Source organism: Melanostigma gelatinosum (assembly GCF_949748355.1).
Source record: "Melanostigma gelatinosum genome assembly, chromosome: 12".
Classification (NCBI taxonomy): Eukaryota; Metazoa; Chordata; class Actinopteri; order Perciformes; family Zoarcidae; genus Melanostigma; species Melanostigma gelatinosum.
This window is the reverse complement of record NC_136645.1, coordinates 13,009,517-13,031,674: the sequence shown is the minus strand read 5'-3', so window position 1 is coordinate 13,031,674 and position 22,158 is coordinate 13,009,517. Positions and strand designations below refer to the sequence as shown.

At 43.3% G+C, this 22,158-nt stretch overlaps 1 protein-coding gene across 1 annotated transcript; it reads left to right on the top strand.

The window, feature by feature from the left end:
- Positions 1–4,383: 4,383 nt before the first annotated feature.
- Positions 4,384–21,729, top strand: crtac1b (cartilage acidic protein 1b; the record flags this gene model as incomplete). Its single annotated transcript, XM_079279774.1, has 15 exons — positions 4,384–4,419; positions 6,981–7,171; positions 8,518–8,714; positions 9,079–9,215; positions 11,404–11,560; positions 13,658–13,792; positions 13,920–14,062; positions 17,396–17,532; positions 18,896–18,978; positions 19,196–19,296; positions 19,390–19,558; positions 20,130–20,275; positions 21,027–21,069; positions 21,178–21,321; positions 21,602–21,729. The coding sequence occupies exons 1-15, from the start codon at positions 4,399–4,401 to the stop codon at positions 21,727–21,729; spliced, it is 1,932 nt and encodes a 643-aa protein (XP_079135900.1). The 5' UTR covers positions 4,384–4,398.
- Between the last annotated feature and the right edge of the window lie 429 nt (positions 21,730–22,158).

The following is a 22,158-nucleotide window of genomic DNA, read 5'->3' as shown; positions in this document are numbered from 1 at the left end:
AAGAGAGCTGTCAGGGGAGGCTGATCTATGAAGGACCCTGTTGGCTAAACCTATATCCCAGCACGAGGGTACGTGTGTGTGTGTGTGTGTGTGCTGTAGAAAGTGCATAACAGCAGCTGTAACACATGCGCTCACACCCTGGAGGGTATAGTAGAGTCGTCTCTGTGCACAGGTTCAGAGATCAGAGATGGAAATCATCCACACAGAAAATCAAATGTTTTCAAAAGTATTTTGAGCATGAAATGAAACAGAGTATGAAAAAGACTGTAGGAGGGTGATGTACTGTTCAGCAAATGTTTTCCGCCAAAATAATACAAAGTTGAAGTTATATGTGTCATTGTTGTGTCATGCAGCAGTGTCAAGTATGCACGACACGTTATTGAACAAATCAGACACAGAAAAGTCCATCAATGGGGTTATCAATGTAAACATATCAATCACACAACTTTACATAACCAGATATCAGACATTTGTGTCCACAACAGAACACCTACATTACTAATAAAACACAATTATGTAACCATCAAAAGAAATGAAATACTCCATCTTGGCTGCTTTTGAGACAAAGTAGACTTCGAGATTTCATACAATAGAAAATGGGACTCACTTTCCACTTCTGCGACAGCAAACAGCTCACAGAATCTATTTCCCTCCACAAGATTTTTCAATCTGACAACCTCAAATAGCTAGAAGGAGGAATACCACTTCTTAAAAGTGCTCACTATAGGGATCTTTGCTTACATCTAAAGGGCGCTCCCCCAATTTCATATTTCACACAGAAACAGCAATCTGAAATGAAAGAGAGACCGATTTTGTTCAGTCATGTCCCTTCTGCCAAAGAGCCCTGAATAAAATACCTCACTAGGTAATGTGTGATGTGTCTCTGTGTGTGTGTGTGTGTGTGTGTGTTTTGTCAACCAAGTGCTTTCGCTGCTTTTCCTGAACAGTAAAACGTAAATGTTGTGCTGTTTGAGAGTATTCTTAAAAGACCTACAACTGAAAGACTGCATTCCTTTGTGGGAAATTAAAGTTTCACATATGATATCAAATTGTCGAGAACACATTCTGCATCGAGCAGCTTCACTAAGCACTGCTCCAGCAGACTCTGAGGTCTCTGTGCTGTAGGAAGCCAGCAGGCCTGTTAGCCAGAGGAGTGAATGCCGGGCAAACCCTGCCAGAGGGGACACGGCACTGGGACCATTACTAAAGCTTAATGATATGAAAAGTGTTCTCCTATCCACCACAGAGGGGATTCATCATCATGCTGTAGCGCTATACACCTTTCAACAGCCCTTAAAGAGGAAAGAGGAGATTTTTTTCCTGCTGTAGTAAAAAGAAAAAAAAACTCCATTCTTCCCTTGAGCTTTCTACATTCCTCATCTTCACTTAAAGACGCTCTAGTTTAAGATCATCACGTCTCAGGAGGGAGGGGTGGCGTGACCTTGGCGACGGGCGAGGGTGAAACAAGGTGGTGAGAAGCACCGGATGAGTGTGTGTCGAGTCACAAACCACAACATCTTGCCTGGGATTTGTCCCAGTGTGCCCCGGGGGAAGGAAGACACTCACTCTCCGCCTCAAAGTCACACTATACACTGTCACCGGCTTCAGCTGAGTGCTGATAGATGTCTCTTTGTCCCCTCGTAAATAAAAACACTCTGGTCTCTGCTGTGAGAGACTGTAGATCAGGGTGTAAATAGCTGAAGGTATCATGCGCTGCAGTACGTCAAGCGTGGAGCATTTTCTTTTTCTCTAACCCTTCACATTTTGCGACCGTGTCAGAGAACAACCTGCAACCTGTAAATCACGGTGATGAACTGTAACGCAAGAGCAACGGAAACAAGTAAAAGCAGTGTTCACTTTGGAGCAATCTTAGCATAGAGATGCTTAACATATCTGTTGTAGTATTTGCATTGTTTGAGTCACAGCCACCTGCCTGTGGATTTACACCAGTAGATCACAGACAATAACAGTAAAGACAGAAGTGCGCTGGTTTATGACTTCAGCACTTTCAGTTTGAAGGCTTCCAGCACCAGTGAGTTTAAATTATGGTGGGAGACGTCCTTGGGATGTGAACATCTCATTTCACCAGGCTGTGCACAACCACACACACACACACACACACACACACACACACACACACACACACACACACACACACACACACACACACACACACACACACACACACACACACACACACACACACACACACTCTCTCTCTCACACACAACTCATTTCGTTGGGGGTCTCTGGGAGGCTGGACTCAGTAGAGCATGACATAAGGATCTGGCAGCAGTAAACCGGCAATCTCACTCTCTCTCTCTCACACTCACACACACACACACACACACACACACACACACACACACACACACACACACACACACACACACACACACACACACACACACACACACACACACACACACACACAAGAGTGTATGTGAGTGTTTCCTTTAATGTCATTAATTACTTCAGTAAGGTTATTAATACATCAAACTGAAACCTTTAGGGGCAAATATGTTGTTTTTGTCAATATAAATAAGAATAGGCAAATGTCAAGAAGATTTGACTTTCTGAAGAAGAAAAGAAACATTTTGTGTTCATAAACTGATTGTTGTTGAACAAAGTATTCTGTTTCATGCTTCATTTACAAACTACAGTGTTTGTAAGGTGGGGCCAGATATAATTGCATAACGTAAGGACCCCCTAAAACCAAGTTACGGTAACATCACACAACTGCATACGCATCAAGAAGTTAAAGTTAACGTTGTTTTTTTTACCTGAAGTTATAGTGATACGCCCACAATACTTTATTTCTTACACTTTGATTGGTCACATTTTATTCATGTGTTAATTGTTAACTATTCCTTTCATTTGTAAAAAAATAAATGGAGAGAGAGAGAGAGAGAGAGAGAGAGAGAGAGAGAGAGAGAGAGAGAGAGAGAGAGAGAGAGAGAGAGAGAGAGAGAGAGAGAGAGAGAGAGAGAGAGAGAGAGAGAGAGACGGGATTAATCAATTTGTGGCCATCATTTGATGATATATATGCTGGTCCACATGTAAATTAATACTTAAATACAAATAAATAAAGACGAAACAGAATGTGTCCCCAGCTGCGCCTCGCTGACATCATTTTAATGAGCACCTGGGGACACGCCCACCTGCTGCTATCCAGCGCTGTTATTGGCTGTGTGTTTAAATATTTCACAAGCTGTCCGGCGATTGGCTGAAATATCACACAAGTAATTTCATAAAGGAAATCTTTTGGAAGTTGTGTAAAGGGAATAAGTGGGGAAAACCCTTGAGATAACTGCGGCATCCACCGCACAATTAACTGACTATAACGTGATTTCCCTCTGCCTCTCCTGGCTGCTGGAGGATTTGTCGGAGTTCCCGAGCGTCTCTGCGTCTCTGCGTCTGTGAGTACCTGAGTTTGCTTGCTGCTGGAGCTGCTGGAGCTGCTGCCTTCCTCTGGGTCCAGGATGACCACTGCGCTCCGCAGGGATCTGCTGCAGAGAGAGCGCCGATAGAAAGTTGATCGCCGTCCGGATTTGCCTGCAACTTTCTGCACAGAGCAAATACTAATTGAACAGATTAAGATGCGTGATTGTCATTCATTCAGACAGCTCGTAATAGCCTCCTATTTTATTATCACCTGCACGGATGAATCACTGCTTCAGTGGATTTTTTTTCCCAAGAGTTTCTTATTTTCAAATAGTTGCTTTTTGCTTTCTTACTTTTATTCATTTATAATTGTGAATTTGATCTATTTACTGTTTGAAAAATACAAAAGATTATAGACAGCTAGATGTAATAATAATAATATTAATTATTAATGTTATTATTATGCATCCTATTACACCTCATACATTCAAAAGTTCTACAGTGACACGTACCACATTGGTGAGAAATTCAAGAGTGTAACTTTTTATAAAAACTCCTGCAACTATCACAACTGAATAATCATTTGTCCGTATTGAATGTTAAAAGATGTCATCAGTGTTTGGTCGTGAGGCAGTTGAGGCTCTGTAGTGAGTTGCTGCACTGTCTTTGCTGGAATGAGGTGTTTTATTGTGTGATATCCACTTTGGTAAATGATGGATGAATTGGAGCTGAACATTAATGCTCAGTGTGACTGCTAAATGTATTTCACTGGGACTGGTGCAGCACTGTGTGTGCGTGTCTGTGTGTGTGTGTGTGTGTGTGTGTGTGTGTGTGTGTGTGTGTGTGTGTGTGTGTGTGTGTGTGTGTGTGTGTGTGTGTGTGTGTGTGTGTGTCCTGCAGTGAGGGTGTCCTTCACAGAGAAGAGCCTCTGGAAGCGTGTTTGAAACTGAAGATGTGGCTCTTTGTCGCAGTGTTATCAGGATCAGAGCCGGGCTTGAACGCTCCAGGAAGCACATGCTGATGTTGCACGCTGTGGTAATGGCCTCTTAATGCCAACATAAATAACCAAATCGCAAACATCGCTCTGCTTCAAACAATGATTTTTTTTTCCAAGGCTATTTCATGGCTGTTTTACTACAAATGACTTTATTTGACGCTTCCTGTTCTTATAGTGGAACTGTTGTCGATCCCGCAGATGTAACATCCGAGTGCATCAATTGTTGAAAAGTCACATTGCAACTTTACTTGGCGACTCAAGTGGGGTGTCCTTACCTTACTGCAGTGAACGTGGGGCAAAGCGACTAAATGTCCTTGAATGGATGATGTAGTACCCCACCATTTTATCTGGCCGGTACCCAATGGTTCCAATCTGTCCTTTTTCTACATCCCTCTTCTCAGTTATTTCTTCTTATGACTGAACTATTTGGAATATTTTACTTTTTCTCTTTCAGACAGGTGAAAGACTGAAATATGCTTCAGTTGGAGTTGGTGATCACAGTCCGGTGGTTCTACATAACTAACCAGCCAATTACACAAGTTCGGTCCGATACGCTTCTTTGTGACCACGTGGACAGCACTTTAAACTGGAATATTCATGTTGACTGGGTATGTTCTTGGAAACTCCAGAGAATAGATCGCGTCCATATGGAGTCGTATGTTTTTGTCTTATCAAGCTGTTCCGCAGAATGTCACCAGGAGTGGAATAACTGCATTGTTCTGGATTCGTCATGTGTCCTTAGAATCAAAGTTATCACATTTTGGTTTAGACCTGCGATGAAAATCATTGGTAAAAAAATATCAAAATCATATTATAATTCTGTACTCAGTGTGAGCAGCCTCTGGCAGACAATACAGAGCTCAGTGCTGCAAATTGAATTGGTTTAAGAGCTCCTTTGTGAACAGAAGCCTATAAGTGGAGGGTACGCATGTTGTACTGGGGGTACACAAACTACACACTGCTGCCTCAGGATCATATATTCGATCCTTATTTGTATGGACATTCAATTTCAGTTGCCCACCTGTGACTATAGAGTAGTTGTTTGCTTATCTAATTATTCATCTTAAAAGGATTGTCCAAGTGCATCCTCACATCAACACAAATACTGAAAGAGCGAATCCTTTTCCACCACCCTTTTTCTTTTTACTTTTCCCTTTCCTTCTCTTTTAATTTATAGCCTGCAGCCCCTATCGAGCATGGCGTATAGGAGACAGTCTGTAAAGCTGCGTTCTGTAGTTGGGAACTGCCCAGCCCATTTGTCATTACATCCTGCTCTAATGGGGAGAAACTGCCTCATCCTGAGCTCCCAGTGTTGTTAATTAACCCTTGTTGCTATAACAGCCACAGTCTACACATCGCTACCAGCTCTCCAGCCAGCGTTATCACTGCGCCGCCTGCCAGCAGAGCTAGCATTAGCCCGGGCCATATTTCTGCAGGTGTCAGCGGAGGTGCTTCCTCTCCCGGGCCGACGTGCTTTTGAGAGTATTACTCAAACGCCAATGCGGTTTTTATCTTAAATTGAATTGTTGAGGGAGATGTTAAAGAGCCATACATCACCCGGACACATGCAGAAGAAAATGGGAAATTTGCAGCAGTACGGAAGCAGAGAAGGGAACGGCTCAATGGCATTACAGATGGAATGAGCGCTATGATGAGGGCTGCGCACATAAATCCACTGGCAGAGCAAATGAAGTAGTCAGCTTGTAAATGGCATTAAGTGTGTTTGAAGTTTTGCAGCGCTGTTGGTGATGAGTGTTTTATTTTAGCCTTAATGAGGTGACCTTTCTCTTTCCTTTATCCCCTCAGTCAAGTTTCTCTGCTCTCTTTTTCCAGTTTGAGCATCAGAAAGCTCACCTCTACCTGCCTGCACTTCACAAGTCGATTGGATCAATTCCTCCATGTTCACCTTTTATCTACCGGCCACTAAAAGGACACTTACACATCACACAGCCCTTTCATCCAAAAAAAAAAAAGCCTGCCCAGTTTAGACTTGGTTCTCCGTCTCTGAGGAAACAGCACCTCAGTTCTGTTATATCCCATCATTGGTTTCCTCTGTGTTCACTTGGCCTCTGGCTAATGCCCTGCTCCATGTATGGATTTCCGGTCCTGTAATTCCTCAGCCGTCTGACTGTGATGGGTTGTTCAGATCTAACCCTGCAGAACGCTGCTGATTGTGGTGGTATATCTTTATGTCTGAGTATTGGAGGAAGCTGTGCCAACTACCCGCTGATGTTTGCCTCACGATGGATTTGGAGAATTAGCAACAAGAGCATGTGTTGCAGTTTGCAAGTGTATGACTTACAGCTTCTCAGATTCTCATTTGCCTCGACAGCCAGAATAACAGTGCGCTGTAGTTCAGTCGAAGAGTAATGTGTGTGAATTTGTTGGATGGGAATTGTGATGATTTTATGTGTGTGTGTGTGTGTGTTTTCTACAGATAAACAGCAGCAGCATTGTTCTAATTTTTTAATTCAGACCTATTAGTGCTGCACTTTTGCTCTTTGTAAAATGCATTTGAGAGGTTTTTGAAGCAGCAAAATCGACAAAGGGCATGACAGTGTTAACACACTGTTAAAAACAGTGTGTTTTTTCCTTTAAGGTGAGGATGTTGTTGTGGCTGGTTATGTTCCTGCCTGCCATCTCCTCGGCTCAGCGATCAGAGCCCATGTTCTCAGCTATAACCAAGACCGTCCTTCCTCCCGACTATGACAACAACCCCACCCAGCTCAACTACGGCGTGGCCGTCACCGATGTGGACGGGGACGGAGACCTGGAGATTTTTGTAGCTGGGTGAGAAAGGGGGAGGCAGGTTGTGCAACAGCAGCCTTTTGTTATTTTTCATTCAAGCTTCGTGAATCCTAAATCACTGATATCAAAAGCACAATTATTTTTTTTCATACACAATGAGAGCAATTAATTAAGTGATGAGTGATATCTAACTCTAAATCAAGAGGCCGAAACAAAAGGACATTGTCATTTTCCAAGCTAAAGGTTGAAGACAAAGGCAAAAGAGTAAAAGACAAGAGACGGTAGTGTGCGCCGAGGCTCACTCAGCTGATGAAAATTGATGTGATTGGATAGAGCGCCATTGATGGGAACAGTTTGGCAAGCCTGCCTCTATCCAGTGAAGCGGCAATGAATTTCCAAATGCTTAACAGAATATAGATGGGCCAAAATGACCCTGTTTAATAAATGTCATTCAGCCCAGACACGCTATTCAGCATATCCTGGACAGGAGGGCATCGCTAAACCTCATAGAAGATGTCATTTCATTGGGATTAGAAGAATCATAGGCTAGAGTGTTTCAGTTTATGTTGCTCCTACACTCTTTATTATACAGATGAAGGAGGGACGAGCCACGTGAAGTCACTGTGGTCCCACTTTTGTTTGACTATTCACTCACAATCAGTCAGAACAGAGTGTTTAAAGTGTTGATGGATCAGATTTTGAAGCCTCTTTTTTTGTCACTCTTATTGTCACGAACAGATTATGTTAAACATACATTCTTGGCAGTCTGGCCTCAAACACATACTTTCATCCAGGGGATCGGCGTTCGTGTCTCGTTTGAACAGGAATTAGTCATTTTTCCTGACGACGTTATGTGACGTGATGCTATTTCACTGGCTCACATTGAGTTGTATTTATTTTTACCATGTTCTTTTTTTCGAACCCTAACCAAGAAACTTGAATAAATACAGTTGTTTGACGGTTATTTTTTCACTGCAACATGAAATAGATATTACAGAGGGAGTTATGATCTGTTTAACTTTGTAACACTCGCTCTAAGCAGGTTATAATACACAAGTACAACTATCAATGACAAGAATTTCTTTTTAATCTAAGCAAGTCATTAAATAAAAATACAATCATTTATTTCCTAATCATTTGAATTATAACCAAGTAAAAGGACAACATTTCGATATTGCTGTCAATTATATTATGAGTTTGTTTGGCGATTGTCAGTAGTGGCTCGTGTAGTCTTCATCTACAGAATAAAAAAAACATCAACATTGTTTTTAAGATTAGTCACTACTAATGATTTGTCGATCAAAAAAATTCCACTCCATGATTTAGTCTTCAAAATTCCTTTTATGTAATGCAAATGTAACAGCTGTGCCATTGGTGCCTGTTGACAGTTACAACGGCCCAAACCTGGTGCTGAAATACAACCAGCAGCTGAAAAGGCTTGTCAACATCGCGGTTGACAACCGAAGCTCCCCGTTCTACGCCCTGAGAGACCGCCAAGGCAACGCCATCGGAGTGACGGCGTGTGACATCGACGGAGACGGTCGGGAGGAGATTTATGTCCTTAACACCAACAACGCCTTCTCTGGTACAGTCCACGCTCTCACACACACACTGGTACACTTTCACAAAAAGAATGCATGTGTGCCCACACTCTCACAAGGGTCGTGCCTCTTTTCTTGTACGGTGACAAAGCAGGAGAATCAGTATGCAGATATTAAGCCTATCTTCATCAGACAACAGCTACGCTTTGTGCTGCTATTAATCAATCGGAGAGCTACAGAGTGCACACTGTCAAAACCACAACACCTCACATAAAAATGATAGAGGTCACTTTCAGCCCCAACAACCTCTTGTGTTTCCAATCACCTGAGGTTCTTGCATTACAGCACACCTCTTTACTCTCTCAACAATCTTTGCCTCTCCTGAACTCTGCCTCTCTCCGCATCAAGGTCGGGCAACATACTCTGACAAGCTGTTTAAGTTCCGAAATGGACGCTTTGAAGATCTGCTGAACGATGACATTAACGAACACAGAGATGTGGCCAACCGAATGGCTGGGCGCTCAGTGGCCTGTGTGGACAGAAAGGTACTACACACACAGACACACACACACACACAAACAGACACACATAAAAGTAGAGTATATGCAGATCCACACCACTCACACACTCCCCAGAGTGTCTTCTGCGTACATGCATGGTTGCTTCTGTTTGTTTACCAGTGATAACTCATGCCCTGCCTGCGCCGCCCTTCTCTGCATGTGCTATGACAGTTCATTTGGCGGAATGGTTGTGCCATTTTCTCTCTTCTGTCCATCGCACCAGTGTAATTACAGCAGCCAGGGCTCGTTTGTTTTATAGAACATCGTACGAGGGGAGGAGTGATGACTGCACACTACTGCTTTCTGCCCATAGCATTTTCTCTCAGTCTCTTTTCCATTGTTTTCTTCCCTCTTTACCCCTCCTTTACTCCCTTTTTTCTCTCTCTGACTGACACACTCAGTCTTTGTCTCTTATCTCACACACGCGCATACAGTTCTCACTTCCAATCACGGGACGGGATAACGAAAGCGATAGTTGGAAGAGGACAGTATGGATTACAATAGATCTTTTTTTTATTTTTTTTTAACCAGGGTCCCATCTCACTGAACATGAATAGGTTGTGCAGCTGCCAGACTGATTGGAAAGATATTTGCTTTTAATGGCATAACGCTTTTAGAGGAAGCCAAACCCCTGATGTGTGTTCTTCCATGCAGACTGACGGAAAGAGAGAATACATTTTCCTATTGCTGAGCAAGTATTATTACAACAGATTTGGAATGAGGACAGAGGGTTGCATAGGCCAAAACCGAAGCAGGTTGTACAATCGGCCAGGTTGTGTTGGGTCTTGCTTACTCATAAATACTGTGTTATCATTCAGAAAAAAGAGGAATAATTGGTCATCCAACTGTTTCATCCCTCCCAGTCTCCTTGAAAGTGACGTCCCATCACTAGTCTTATACAAAGTGATGAATGTGACATATTGAGGGGACTCACTTTGAACTGATTGATCAGTTCACTTTGCACTGGCAGGCAAGAGCGAGATTCTGATAAGTGGATTTTAAAAAGCCAGATCAATTGAAATGAGCTCGATAAGAAGCACCTTTCGAAACCAAAAAAATGGAAATGCTACATTAGAGGTAATAGCTCATTCAGGCTTCTCAGTGATAGCCGTAGAGACTGATGTAAAGGGCACACAGTCTCATAGCCCTGCACCCGCATGCACTTTGCAGGCATGCACGCCACACTATTCACAATGCCAATTCCGGTGACAGAAATTAGCCTTGGGTGAAGACTTATTGAAAAATCATTGACTTTTAAGTTTGTTAAGTAACTGGCAATGGCCTTCAGGTCTTTCGTTGTAGTTCATTCTCATGTGTGTGAGTGTGTGTGAGTGTGTGTGTGTGTGCTCCCACCTCAGCAGGCCATAATGTGACGCTTCATGACAACGAGACTCATTTACTTTTCTTGTCTTGTAAAAATACAGCACAGTTATCAGTGGACTGGTGTGTATATATATGTGTGTTTGCATATGTGCATGTGTTTGTATTGATTGAAATATGTTAGGCCTGGTGGGAAAGCTCATTGGAATCCAGTGTGTAGTCTATTAGTGTGGTTCCGTCTGTGAGTTTGTGTCTGCAGGGACTCTGACTGATAATGGAGTGTGAAATTAATCTCCAAAGGGAGGCAGAGGAAGGAGTAGGGAGAGAGACTGAGACTGAGAGAGAGAGGGTGTAAAACGTAGGAAACATGGTAAAAAGGGAGATAAAGGGGAAAGAAAAGCATTGATTGGGAGAAGGTGAAACCGTGCATAATATTCACAAACATAGCCCCAAAAAATAGATGTTCAAATAAAATAATGTAATCATGTTTACTGAGAGCTACTGAACTCAACTTTGTATTTGGCTACAATTGAATTTTCCAACAATGTATCAAACAACGATTTGAAAGCAATGCAACAAATTTGACAGAAAAAAAAAATCAGTTTTGAATGAAAGAATATCTAAGATTTACATGCTGGAGAGCCACAGAAAAGGAAGTGGAAGGGAAATGGGGGGGGGGGGGGGGGGTCACAAAAAGATTGAGATGATGTTTGAAATGAATGACCAGCACTTATACAGGCTACTGTATGAAGCGTGTGCATATGGCTCTTTGTCTGGCGGGAGGAGCTGCAGGTATTTTCAAATTCTGGAATTTTCAAATCTAAATGTAAACCCTTTTGTTTTTTCCCTCTAGGGTACAGGCCGGTACGCCATCTACATAGCCAACTATGCCAGTGGCAACATGGGTCCTCATGCTCTTATTGAAATGGATGAGGCAGCCAGTGATCTTTCACAAGGCATCGTGGCCCTCTCCAATGTGGCAGAGCAGGCCGGAGTCAATAAGTTCACTGGTAGGTATGCTGAAATGACTGTGTGTGTGTGTGTGTGATGTAGACCTTCATCCAGCACTACTGGACTTTCATTCTGATTTACACAGACATCTGTAGCGGATGCTAAGAGCATGTGCTTGCTGCACCCATGGAGTCTGAAATATAGGACTTCAGTGCAGTGAGGGTGCTGGAGGGGTGCCAGGTGAGGAAAAAAAGAAAGACGCAAGAGATGAAAGAGAACAAGATGAGTGTAAGCGTGAGAAAAGAAAGAGAGAGAGAGAAAACTGTTAGTGGGCTCTTTTGGCCCTGTCAGCTGTTTACTCCAGCCAAAGTCACACGGAAGCGAAGGCGAAGGGCGACACACACATACATCAGACCAGCTCAACGGCCCAGAGATGGCATCCATCACAGCCTGCTGTGGTTAACCCAGACGTTTAAAGGTGTGGATACAACTACCTACGTCACTACAACACAGAGTATTGTATGTGCATGTCATCAGCTCAGTCAGTTTGAAAGTGTTCCGGCAGAGATTAAAGGTTTTTAATGTTGACAGGAAGTGGCTGATGTTGTGTCAAAGAATCTCTCCTGACCCTCCTGCTGATTGGTTTGAGTCGCCAGTAAAATCACTGGTGAGAAACATCCGTCCCTGTCGGACATTTCTAGTTGACAATTCACCCGAAAAGCCGTATCTATTTGAGCAAGTTCACATAATCCTCTCTTTAAGGAAGATACAGGCGTCTAAAAACTAAGTGTAACAATTTCATTTATTCCATTTGCACACATGCCATAAACTGCCTCTCACGCCCACCGAAACCTTTGCACCATCATTGATCATTTGTTGTATTTTTATTGTTTGCATTGTCATCACTAAACTAACGGCTGCTCTTGTCTAAAACGTTGAATGCGCTTTAATTGTTTTTTTACGATGCAAAAGCTCTTGTTTTTGTGAGAAAATATAAATCTGAACTGCCATTTGAATGCTTTTGAAACTAAATGGATGACCTTGAAATAGATTGTTTTTACTTCACACATAGCACTGAAATTCATCACCGCACCTCTGCTCAGTTGGATCAACATTTCACTTAACCCTGTGATGGATACCTGTTTTGGTATCGAAAAGGAGAACAATAAATGCCAAAATGAATGATGTCACTGTGATTTGTGTCTTTGATAATAGCGCTGCCGCTGTGACACTTTATTGTAACCACTGAAAAGTCCTTGACGCTGATGTCCAAGTCAATTTTGGAAATGGGAGACGACTTTGTATTTGAGCATAACAGAATCAATCTTCTTCATCAATGGATCGTTTTACATTCAAGATGTCATCGAAGCCACCAGAGGGGCAGGGTGAGCCGGCCCACAGTTGCTGTGAATGATGTACGGTGGATGGCTTTGTCATCGAACCGCCGTTAATCAGAGCAGAGCGATAGGCAGCGAAGTTGCATATCAAATGGTTACATATCTCTGGAGGGACATTAGTGGTTTATGGCCATAGGGGGCGAGTGATATTTGTCTGGGCTGATGGAGCGGGCCAGTAAATCAGTAGCGAGTCCTGACTCACAGCACTGACTCTGCATACTGGAAGGGCAATCAAAGCCCTTTCAACTCCATAATTAGACTCCGCAGGTCCCAGATGAGACACTTTAGGGAGACACTTCACTTCATAGAATGTCATTGGAAAAATCCTGGAGCGATATTGAGAGTGTAGAACAGTCACAAAGATCTTTTCATAAGAAAATTACTGTTAGCTTTTGGTTAACACAAAAGATTCTCAGCATGTGTCGCGTCTTTACATTCCTTTTATTTGTTTGCGCTTGAGCCGAGACGTGTTGATCTGTGTGTGTGTGTGTGTGTGTGTGTGTGTGCGTGTGTGCAGCCTATCAGAGTCAGTGTCTGTGTCAGCAGAGACCTGCCATGCTTAGAGGAAATGGTCTGGAAAGACATGTAATGATCTCTCGCTGTTCACTTTTGTTGTGGTGCTGATCTCTCTCCCTCTGTTCACTCCATTGTTTCACTTATCCTGCCTCAATTTGACTGAAACAGTCCGTTCACACTCCTTTTAACGGACTCGTTTTCTCTCACCCGTTCAGCCTTGTCCTTCTGTCTCCGTTTGTGCAGGAGGGCGAGGTGTCGTGGTGGGGCCCATTGTCAGTCAAACCCTGTCCGATGTGTTTTGCGTCAACGAGTACGGTCCCAACTTCCTGTTTAGGAACAACGGAGATGGAACTTTCGCTGATGTGGCGCAGCTGGCCGGTAAGAGGAACATGTACAGTTTAACAGATCATAGCCTTGGATCAGTTAATCACAGACGCATGCTGCAAAAAACAGAACACGAGGTAGGCTTTATTGTTTGATAGAGTGTATTACCATAACCCTGTAGGCGTGGAGGACCCAATGCAGCATGGCAGAGGGGTTGCTCTGGCAGACTTCAACCGTGACGGCAAGACAGATATCGTCTATGGGAACTGGAATGGACCTCATCGCCTGTATATGCAGCTGAATAACCGCAAACAGAAGTTCAAGGTGGGCACAGTCGATCCTGGGTATTTAACAACTGCTAATGCACAAGACGCCAATAGTTTAACGAAAACGTCTTGAATCACTATCGCTCGACGGTCTCAGTATGCTTTCAACAAACCCGGCTGGGTGATGCGCCACAATTGTCTTTGTTCCAAATGTTCACATTAAAAGGCAAGGTGACAAGGCTGCCGGTAATACAATAATGAAAAGGGATAAGGTCTGACAACTTCAGTTGCACACGCAATAAATTGACGGAAGCAGTTATATGAAGAGTGAACAAGAGGGGCTTTAGAGAAAAGTTGAAACTGTAATAACTCTCACACCTTCACACACCAGACCAGTAGCTGCGTAGATTAGGCATGATTGTCTGATTGTTGGTTTTGGAAAAGTTTTAAATTCTTCAGATGCAAATTCAGACGTTCAGAAGCACGTTGTTTGAAGCATATTGAGGCCTTTATTACAAGTTGACCCAAATTACCAAATTGTCACACACCTGACAACTGTTCACAGGTCGTTCTGTGGATAATCACGAGTAACCAGCACTCATTTAGAGTCCACAGTCTTTGTGTCGAGTGATTCCCCTCTCAGGATATCAGGCAGAGGCATTTCAGAGTGAGGTTGTGGTTCTCTCTCATCTTCTCTGTCCAGAATCGATGTCTAATCAACAAGCAGCACAAAGACGGCAAGCCCCACCGATTAACTCTGAGAATCACGAGAGTTATCAATGCTAACGGATGGCTTGTGAATTAGCCCGAGCCGGTGCTGGCTCATTTTGGGATTGAGTGGGATTTAAAGAGGGCTGGATGGTGATTTACTCAATCAACTCGACTGTAGACAACTCCAGTGAGACAGCCAGCAGTGTGCATGTGCTCGTGTAGTACGGTTAATAGCGTCTCTGCTGCGTAGGTACATCTGCGGAGGTTTCGTGCTCGGTGATTTATCTGTCAGCAGCTGCGACTGCATCTTTTCCCAAAGAGATAAACGCCACACGAGACATCTTTATCGGGGTCAAATAAGGCGTTAATGTGTGATGCTTAGCCCAGAGACAATTCCATCAGCATGACACACGCACACACATACACACACACACACACACACACAAAGACAACGCACTCGAATACACACACAAACACACAAAAGACAAATTGAATTATCAAGCCGATGTTTTTTTTTTTTTTTTTTAAACCAAGATTGTTAAATCACAAATCCACAGCACATTTAAGACCCCTTCCCCCCGCACAAGCTGACACTCCTACCAGCCGTGTTGACCTTTGGCATCTATAATGAAGCTGTTGTATCACTCCAGTAAACCGCTAATTAAATTGGGCTGAAACAGCAGCTTGCCTGGGCAGTATAAAGTGCAGATTAGGCCTGTTTGTGCTTTAATTAAAATCTATTGCCGAGGTTTACCTTGCAGTAGGTTTAACACACGTACAAAAGCACACCCACACATATAGTAAGTATTTAAAGAGATTATTCCAAATAATCAAACAGTAAGAAAGTACTATATAATACGTGCATGCTTTCAAATAAACACATTTACTATATCATTTATTCATTTAATATTAAAAAAAATGTTATTGGAAGAAATCTTATTTTTATTCTGACACCATCTCCCCTCTTTAAATTCTTTAAATCTTTGGCGAGAGTCCCTTTCTCTTTCCTTATGGAACATCTATTCATCCACCTTGTAATAAAGTAAATGTAGAGCTGGCCCTCCCTTGTGGCCCTCAGTTGGCCATCCCCTCTCCTTCACCTGAGAAGCAGAAGGTCACTGAGAGCCCTCCCTAGCCCCGGCTTCATGAGCCTTATCATTAAAACAGGGAGTAAATACTGGAGGGAGTGAAGGGCTGCTCTATAACTCTTCCCCGACTTATCACCGTGTCACTGAAGCGGAGAGATATCCGTTACTTTCTTGTGCAAAAACTCCTCTGCTGAGGAGACTTTTTCGGGACAGCAGCCTTTCTGATGCCAAAGGATGTAAAAAGAAGACTTTAGACTTCATCAGCCAGGGTGACTTACAGTGAGTGAGTGAGCAGATGACAGATCAACGTCAAACTCAAGGACTGGACCCTGATTATTGATGGACAATGTTGAGGAGATTGAACTTGTGACCTTCATGTTATGGAACGGTCTCTCTCGCCACCAATGCTGCTCACCCTACGGGTGACATAGCAAACAGGCTACAAGTCATTTTCAAAGGAAGCCGGTGACATGAAGCTGCAAGCTGACACCCGACACATGACGGGCGCGCTACAAAACAAAAGTTGTGCTGGTCTCAACTTTTCTTTCGCTCTCCAATATGATTTTGTTTTACCCCGTTCCATTCCATCTAAATCCATCTCATTCCATTTAGCTTGTTCCCAGTGCAACACAACGACATCAACGAGCGCTTGATAAACGTTTCAACGGCAACTTGCAACAATGTAGCTGGCCACGCTAGGCGGATTTAGTTGCTTTTGTTGCTTGTAGTGTGAACACAGCACTCAACTAGCATCACATAGGATGCAAGCTGTAATAATAACAGGTTCCAGTGAAAATCATCCGATACGTGAGAGTCTCTGGGATGGTCTGAAGCTTCGGTTTTACTTTCCATACGGACATGTGCTGACGTGCCACCGTGACAGGAAACTTTGGGATCTTTGGAACTCTGTGTAGGTTTGTCCTCACGGCAAAGTTCTCAATTTTCTCCCCCCATTCACATCCACGTAGTTAGAAATTGTTAGATGTGCAAATTCAATAGACCACAAGGAACCCTCGTGGAGGGCCGCGTCTGTAGGAGTGACGTGGACACTTGCGACACTCGTGGATGCAGCAAGCATAAATCTCACTTACACCCTGCGTTACACGTTGTCTATGAACCTCATCTTCCCCAGTGAAGAAATAAATACTAAAATAGAAGTTTAGAATATGCTGTCATCAGCATATAGAGTAAGAAAAAGGAAATTTACTGTATCTTTATTTTAAAGCGTTGGATTATTATGAAATAACCCGAAACCTTTCTCGAACACCAAAGCGATGATGATATATATTTAATTTACATTCATTCAAAAAGGGGGGAAAAAAAACAAAGAAACCAACTGAATAATATGAGAGAAACCAAGAAGTTTAGGTGTGACGTAAATGTCCTTATGCACAAATATGTGAAGAGCATTGCGATGAAGAAACATTTTGATGATTCATACACCTGCAGTACAGGTCAAGTCTGATTAGAATTTGGTTGTTGAAAAGGCATTTCAAGAATGAATAAAAGAACTAAATGCATGTGTTTGGCTTCTGTAAATGCACGTTTGTGTGTGTTTTACTGATGTACTGTGCGTTTTCTTTCTTTCTCAGGACATTGCATCCCAGAAGTTTTCTATGCCGTCCCCGGTTCGCACCGTCATGGTTGCTGACTTTGACAATGACAACGAGATGGAGGTCTTCTTCAATAACATTGCCTACAGGGGCCCCTCCGCCAACAGGCTCTTTAGGTTCTCACACAGAAATAACACAACACGCATACATGTATACATACACATGTTATACAAGTGCGATACTAAGGTTTAATAGCTTGTTGATCATGAGCTAAATGGACTGCTCTTGTGTCTTGATTTCATATTCTAAAACATGGCTTGGAAGCTGAGAAGAATTTAAAATTCCCAGCCAAGGATATTTATCTAGTCTGGCATCCCGCCTCCTCCTCCACACATGAATGGATCTTTCATTAAGACAGTTTTAGGTCTCTTTTTGGATAACGGTTTGGCTTCCTCGCCAGATGATATTAAAGAACTCAGCCTTCAAAATGCAATACAGTACATGAGATATGAATTGTAAAGTCTTAATAGTATTATAAACACATCCTGTCGGAATAAAAATCTGATCTGGCATATTTTTCTGAATCGGATGCAGAAGCAATGATGAAAGTTGCTGGTGGGTCAATTCATATTGAATATCAATAATCAGTGTAAGCCCCAGAGGTTTCCTGGATCTGAATATTCCTGCCGGCGAGGTCACTGGTGGAGAATTTGTCTTTCTGGACACGATGATGTCCGACAGGGTTCACTGCTCCGCAGCCTGTGGCTCTGTAGTGTGAAGATGAATCAGCTAATATAACTCTGCTCCTGGGCGCTGGAAAGCTCAAGTTATTGTGCCCAAGCTAATTAATACAATACGACGAATCAATATTTAGCTGGGCTGAAGGGTTTAACAGGCAGGATCAGCACATTATTGCACTGTGAAATGAAGTTATATAACTTGAGGAAACTTGGATATAGACATGCTTTGTCACTAAAGGTAAAGGTACTCAAGTCAATGTGTATGAATTCTTCCAACTAATGTCTGTCTGAAGCAATTTAAATCAAAGGCATAACTAAAAACAACTTTTGACCAAATGTTTTTTAGGAAGATGACAATTACAGTCCAATAAAACCACAAACAATATTATTGAAAAATAAATGAGTAAAAAAATCAATACATCAAAATCAATACTTATTTATTTAAGATAGCATATTTTATCAAGTATGTATCAACACATACTAATAATCATATAAGAAGTGGTTCCTGGTGGTGTTAAATACAAAAGAGACAACAAATGAATGTGTTTCTGATGTGAAGAGGACTGAAAATATTAAAGTATTGTCAGCAAAATGTAGCGCCCTATTAGGTATTATATTATTATAAATGGCATTAATGGAGGATTAGCACTGATGCATAAACATGAAAGCAACAATTCAATGTTGCAACTCATTGAGGGGAACTCATTTGACCAACTTTAGGTTTTGTTTGGTAGTTTACTAACAGTTTATTCTATTTTGACACTGTTTTGATGAGTAATTGCTGTGATATATTTGATAGGGTGAGCAGGCGAGAGCATGGAGACCCCCAAATAGAAGAGTTGAATGTTGGGGACGCATCAGAGCCTGAAGGACGAGGAACCGGTGAGTTGCAGAACAGAGAGCCGTCTTACAACAACCTCACACTTGCTATTCCAACACCTCACCGTTAGATGGCACCAGAGCTCCACTGGGGCTTCCGAAAAAAAGACTTGTTCCACATAATTAGTTCTACGACTGTTGAAACATTATGCTCCCCTGCATAAGGACAATAAATGTTATGAAGGTATGTTTCCTGAAGTGTTTAGTTGCATCGTTTCAGGGGCTGTAGCTACAGACTTTGACGGTGATGGCCGCCTGGAACTGCTGATTTCTCACGGGGAAAGTGCAGCACAGCCGCTCTCTATCTACAAAGTCAACCAGGTGAGTGTTTGTGAGACAGTTTAAAAGCCTCAAAATCAGCGTAGTGTAATCTTACCCATAATCCTCCCTTTTCTCATTCGGTCTGTGTTTTAGGGGACTACAAACGCCTGGCTGCGAGTGATTCCCAAGACCAAGTTTGGTGCTTTTGCCAGAGGAGCTAAAGTGGTGTTGTACACTAAAAAGAGCGGCCCGCACACGCGGATCATCGACGGTGGCTCGGGGTACCTGTGTGAGATGGAGCCTGTCGCCCACTTTGGCCTCGGTAAGTTTTAATTTCAACAAATTAGAGGACACAAAACTGTCCTGAACCTGCGGCCTATTAATGACATCTTCAGATTGCGTGTTCTTTACAATCATATCAATTTGGGAAAAGCAGCAAATTGCTTTCGCTGTGTAAGGGATGGATAGAAAAGTGAAATAGACAGAATGAACAGAGAGCAGTCTCCTGTCCCTGTTCTGTATCAGGACCGTCCAATTGGAGGGCCCTCAATTTTAATGCTTGATGAGTCCTCACAACAGAGGGTGTCCCACGGGTGCAAAACAGGTGAATTATTCTTTGGCTCTCAGGCAGAACACCTGCTGTGTAGATCCCTGCCTGGCAAAGGTAACTCGAGATCTGTTTGAATTAGAAATGCCACTTTAATTAAGGGCTGCCCTCTGGAGAGGGGCTGTCTCTATGCCTGATTAAAGTAGTTAATGGAGAGAGAAGAGTGCCGCTCTGTCTCTCACTGTGCTTGTGTCAGTGAAAAAGAGAGGACGCTTTATGAGCCCTTGAGAATGAGTCAAGGAATGTTCCTCTGTGGGTGTTGCGTCTGTTCTGTTTGTCTGACCAGGTAAGGATGTTGCCACCAATGTCGAGGTGTACTGGCCAGACGGTCGTTCAGCTGCGCGACCCCTGGAGCCTTCAGACGTCAACACGGTGCTGGTGATCCACTATCCAAGAGATGAGGAAGAAGTCACTCCCGCTGTGGAAATAGAGGTAGAGCGGTTATTCATGGTACTTAATTCTCATCATCTCAAAGATCGTTTTGCAGGTTTAGCCACTATGTGCAAAATCGGAGAATGTGCTTCTTTGGCACCACTGAAGCACAATATCAACTGACATGGTAAGTGTATTATCTGCTTTATTTACTCTTGTGTTGAACAGAATCCCCGAGTCAAAGTCTAGTTTTCAACACCCTGATTATTTCAGGTTTGTTCTCATACTATGTGTTGCATATTTCCCACTTAAATTGTGTTAAGTCAAATCAGGTCAGGAGTGCTGTCTTAACATCTCACGCCAGAATCTCATATAGGTGTTGAGTATAGTTGGGATCTGGTGACTGAAGGTCATGGCATGCTTTATGAGTCACACAATTTCCATCCTCATCAAACCACTCTCCTCTGTGACCTCTCCTGTCCTGTGGATGAGGGCATTGCCATGTTGGAAGGGAGCACTCCCCTCACCAGGAATATTTCATTGTAGGATTAAGGTGATCCCTCATAATAACTGTGTTGATCTCTCTAAGGGCATAAGTGGATCCAAACAATGCCAGCATAAGCCCCCCCCCCCATCTGAATGAAAGCATCTGCATTAGTTATGTTTCTCCACTCATTTGATCAGCTTTTCCATTTATTTGTCACCCGTCTGTATAATCACATTAAAAAAAACGATCCATCGCGAGTTTTATGGATTTTGTTTTTTGTTCAAAAACATTCTTGTTCCTAATTAGACTGACTGTGTGTTACAGTGTGGTCACGGGTTTGCACTGAATGAGAATGGCCGTTGCACAGGTAAGACACAAAGATGCTTCTGTTGACCACTCTATGCTCGTCTCCTTGTTTTGAATCAAGACAAAAAGCGTCTTTCCCTCCCCTCCCTCCCTCCCCCCCCTCCCTCAGATGAAGATGAGTGTACCCAGTTTCCTACTGTGTGCCCCTCTGACCGCCCTGTCTGCACCAACACCTATGGCAGCTATAAGTGCCGCGCCAAGAGGAGATGCAACCAGGGCTTTGAGCCCAACGATGATGGGTCAGCCTGCGTGGGTGAGTGGTCCTGGCCGAGTTGACGTAGACTCAGCTGGATTACAAAGATCGGGAGAACAAAGCAAGCACTGCCAGAGAATGAGATGCCTTAAGCTGCCTTAATTACTCTGGTTTTGAGGAAAGGCTTAGAGGTGCTAGCATTCCTCTGACCGTGTCCCCTCTCTGCACCCCGCTGTCTTGCATGACCAACTCCCCCATGTGAATGAGCTCTCTTTCAGCCATAACGACGCAGATGTTGGCTAACTTTCCCCTGCCCTCTGTTTTGCCTCTTTCTCTACAGCCCAGGTGGCTTACTTTGGGGGGACGCGGTCCTCTGGGGAACGCAAGCGTTCAGGCCTTTCTTTCTGGATGCTCCCCGTCTCTGTACTACCACTCGTCTCTACCCATCTCCAGACTGGACTACTGTAGCCGTCACTCTCTCCTCCCCTTCCCAACTCTCTCCACTGCTAAATGGGGGATGTACAAAAACTCTCGGAGCAAACTTTTCACTTCCACATCTACTCCTTCTCCTTTGTGGATCTCTGCTATTGTTTTCCATCAGTTATTTACGGCCTTGCCCCCCCCCCCCCCTCACCGCTGCTATGTGTCACCTCTTGGCTCCCGGCCCCCTCTGGACTGTAAAGAAACACACAAGGAGCATGCTCGCTGGGAGCTACGGGGTTCAGAACTATCTGTGTCACACCCGCGGAGCCCTCACGTCATCACCTGGCACTTATCTTAGTGGGACCTGAACTGAGGCCAAGTCAATAAGTGGAGCTGGAGCGTATAAACCTCTGCACATACAGTACAGCAGACAGATCTACTGGCTCCACAGACCACATTCATTAGAGACACGCT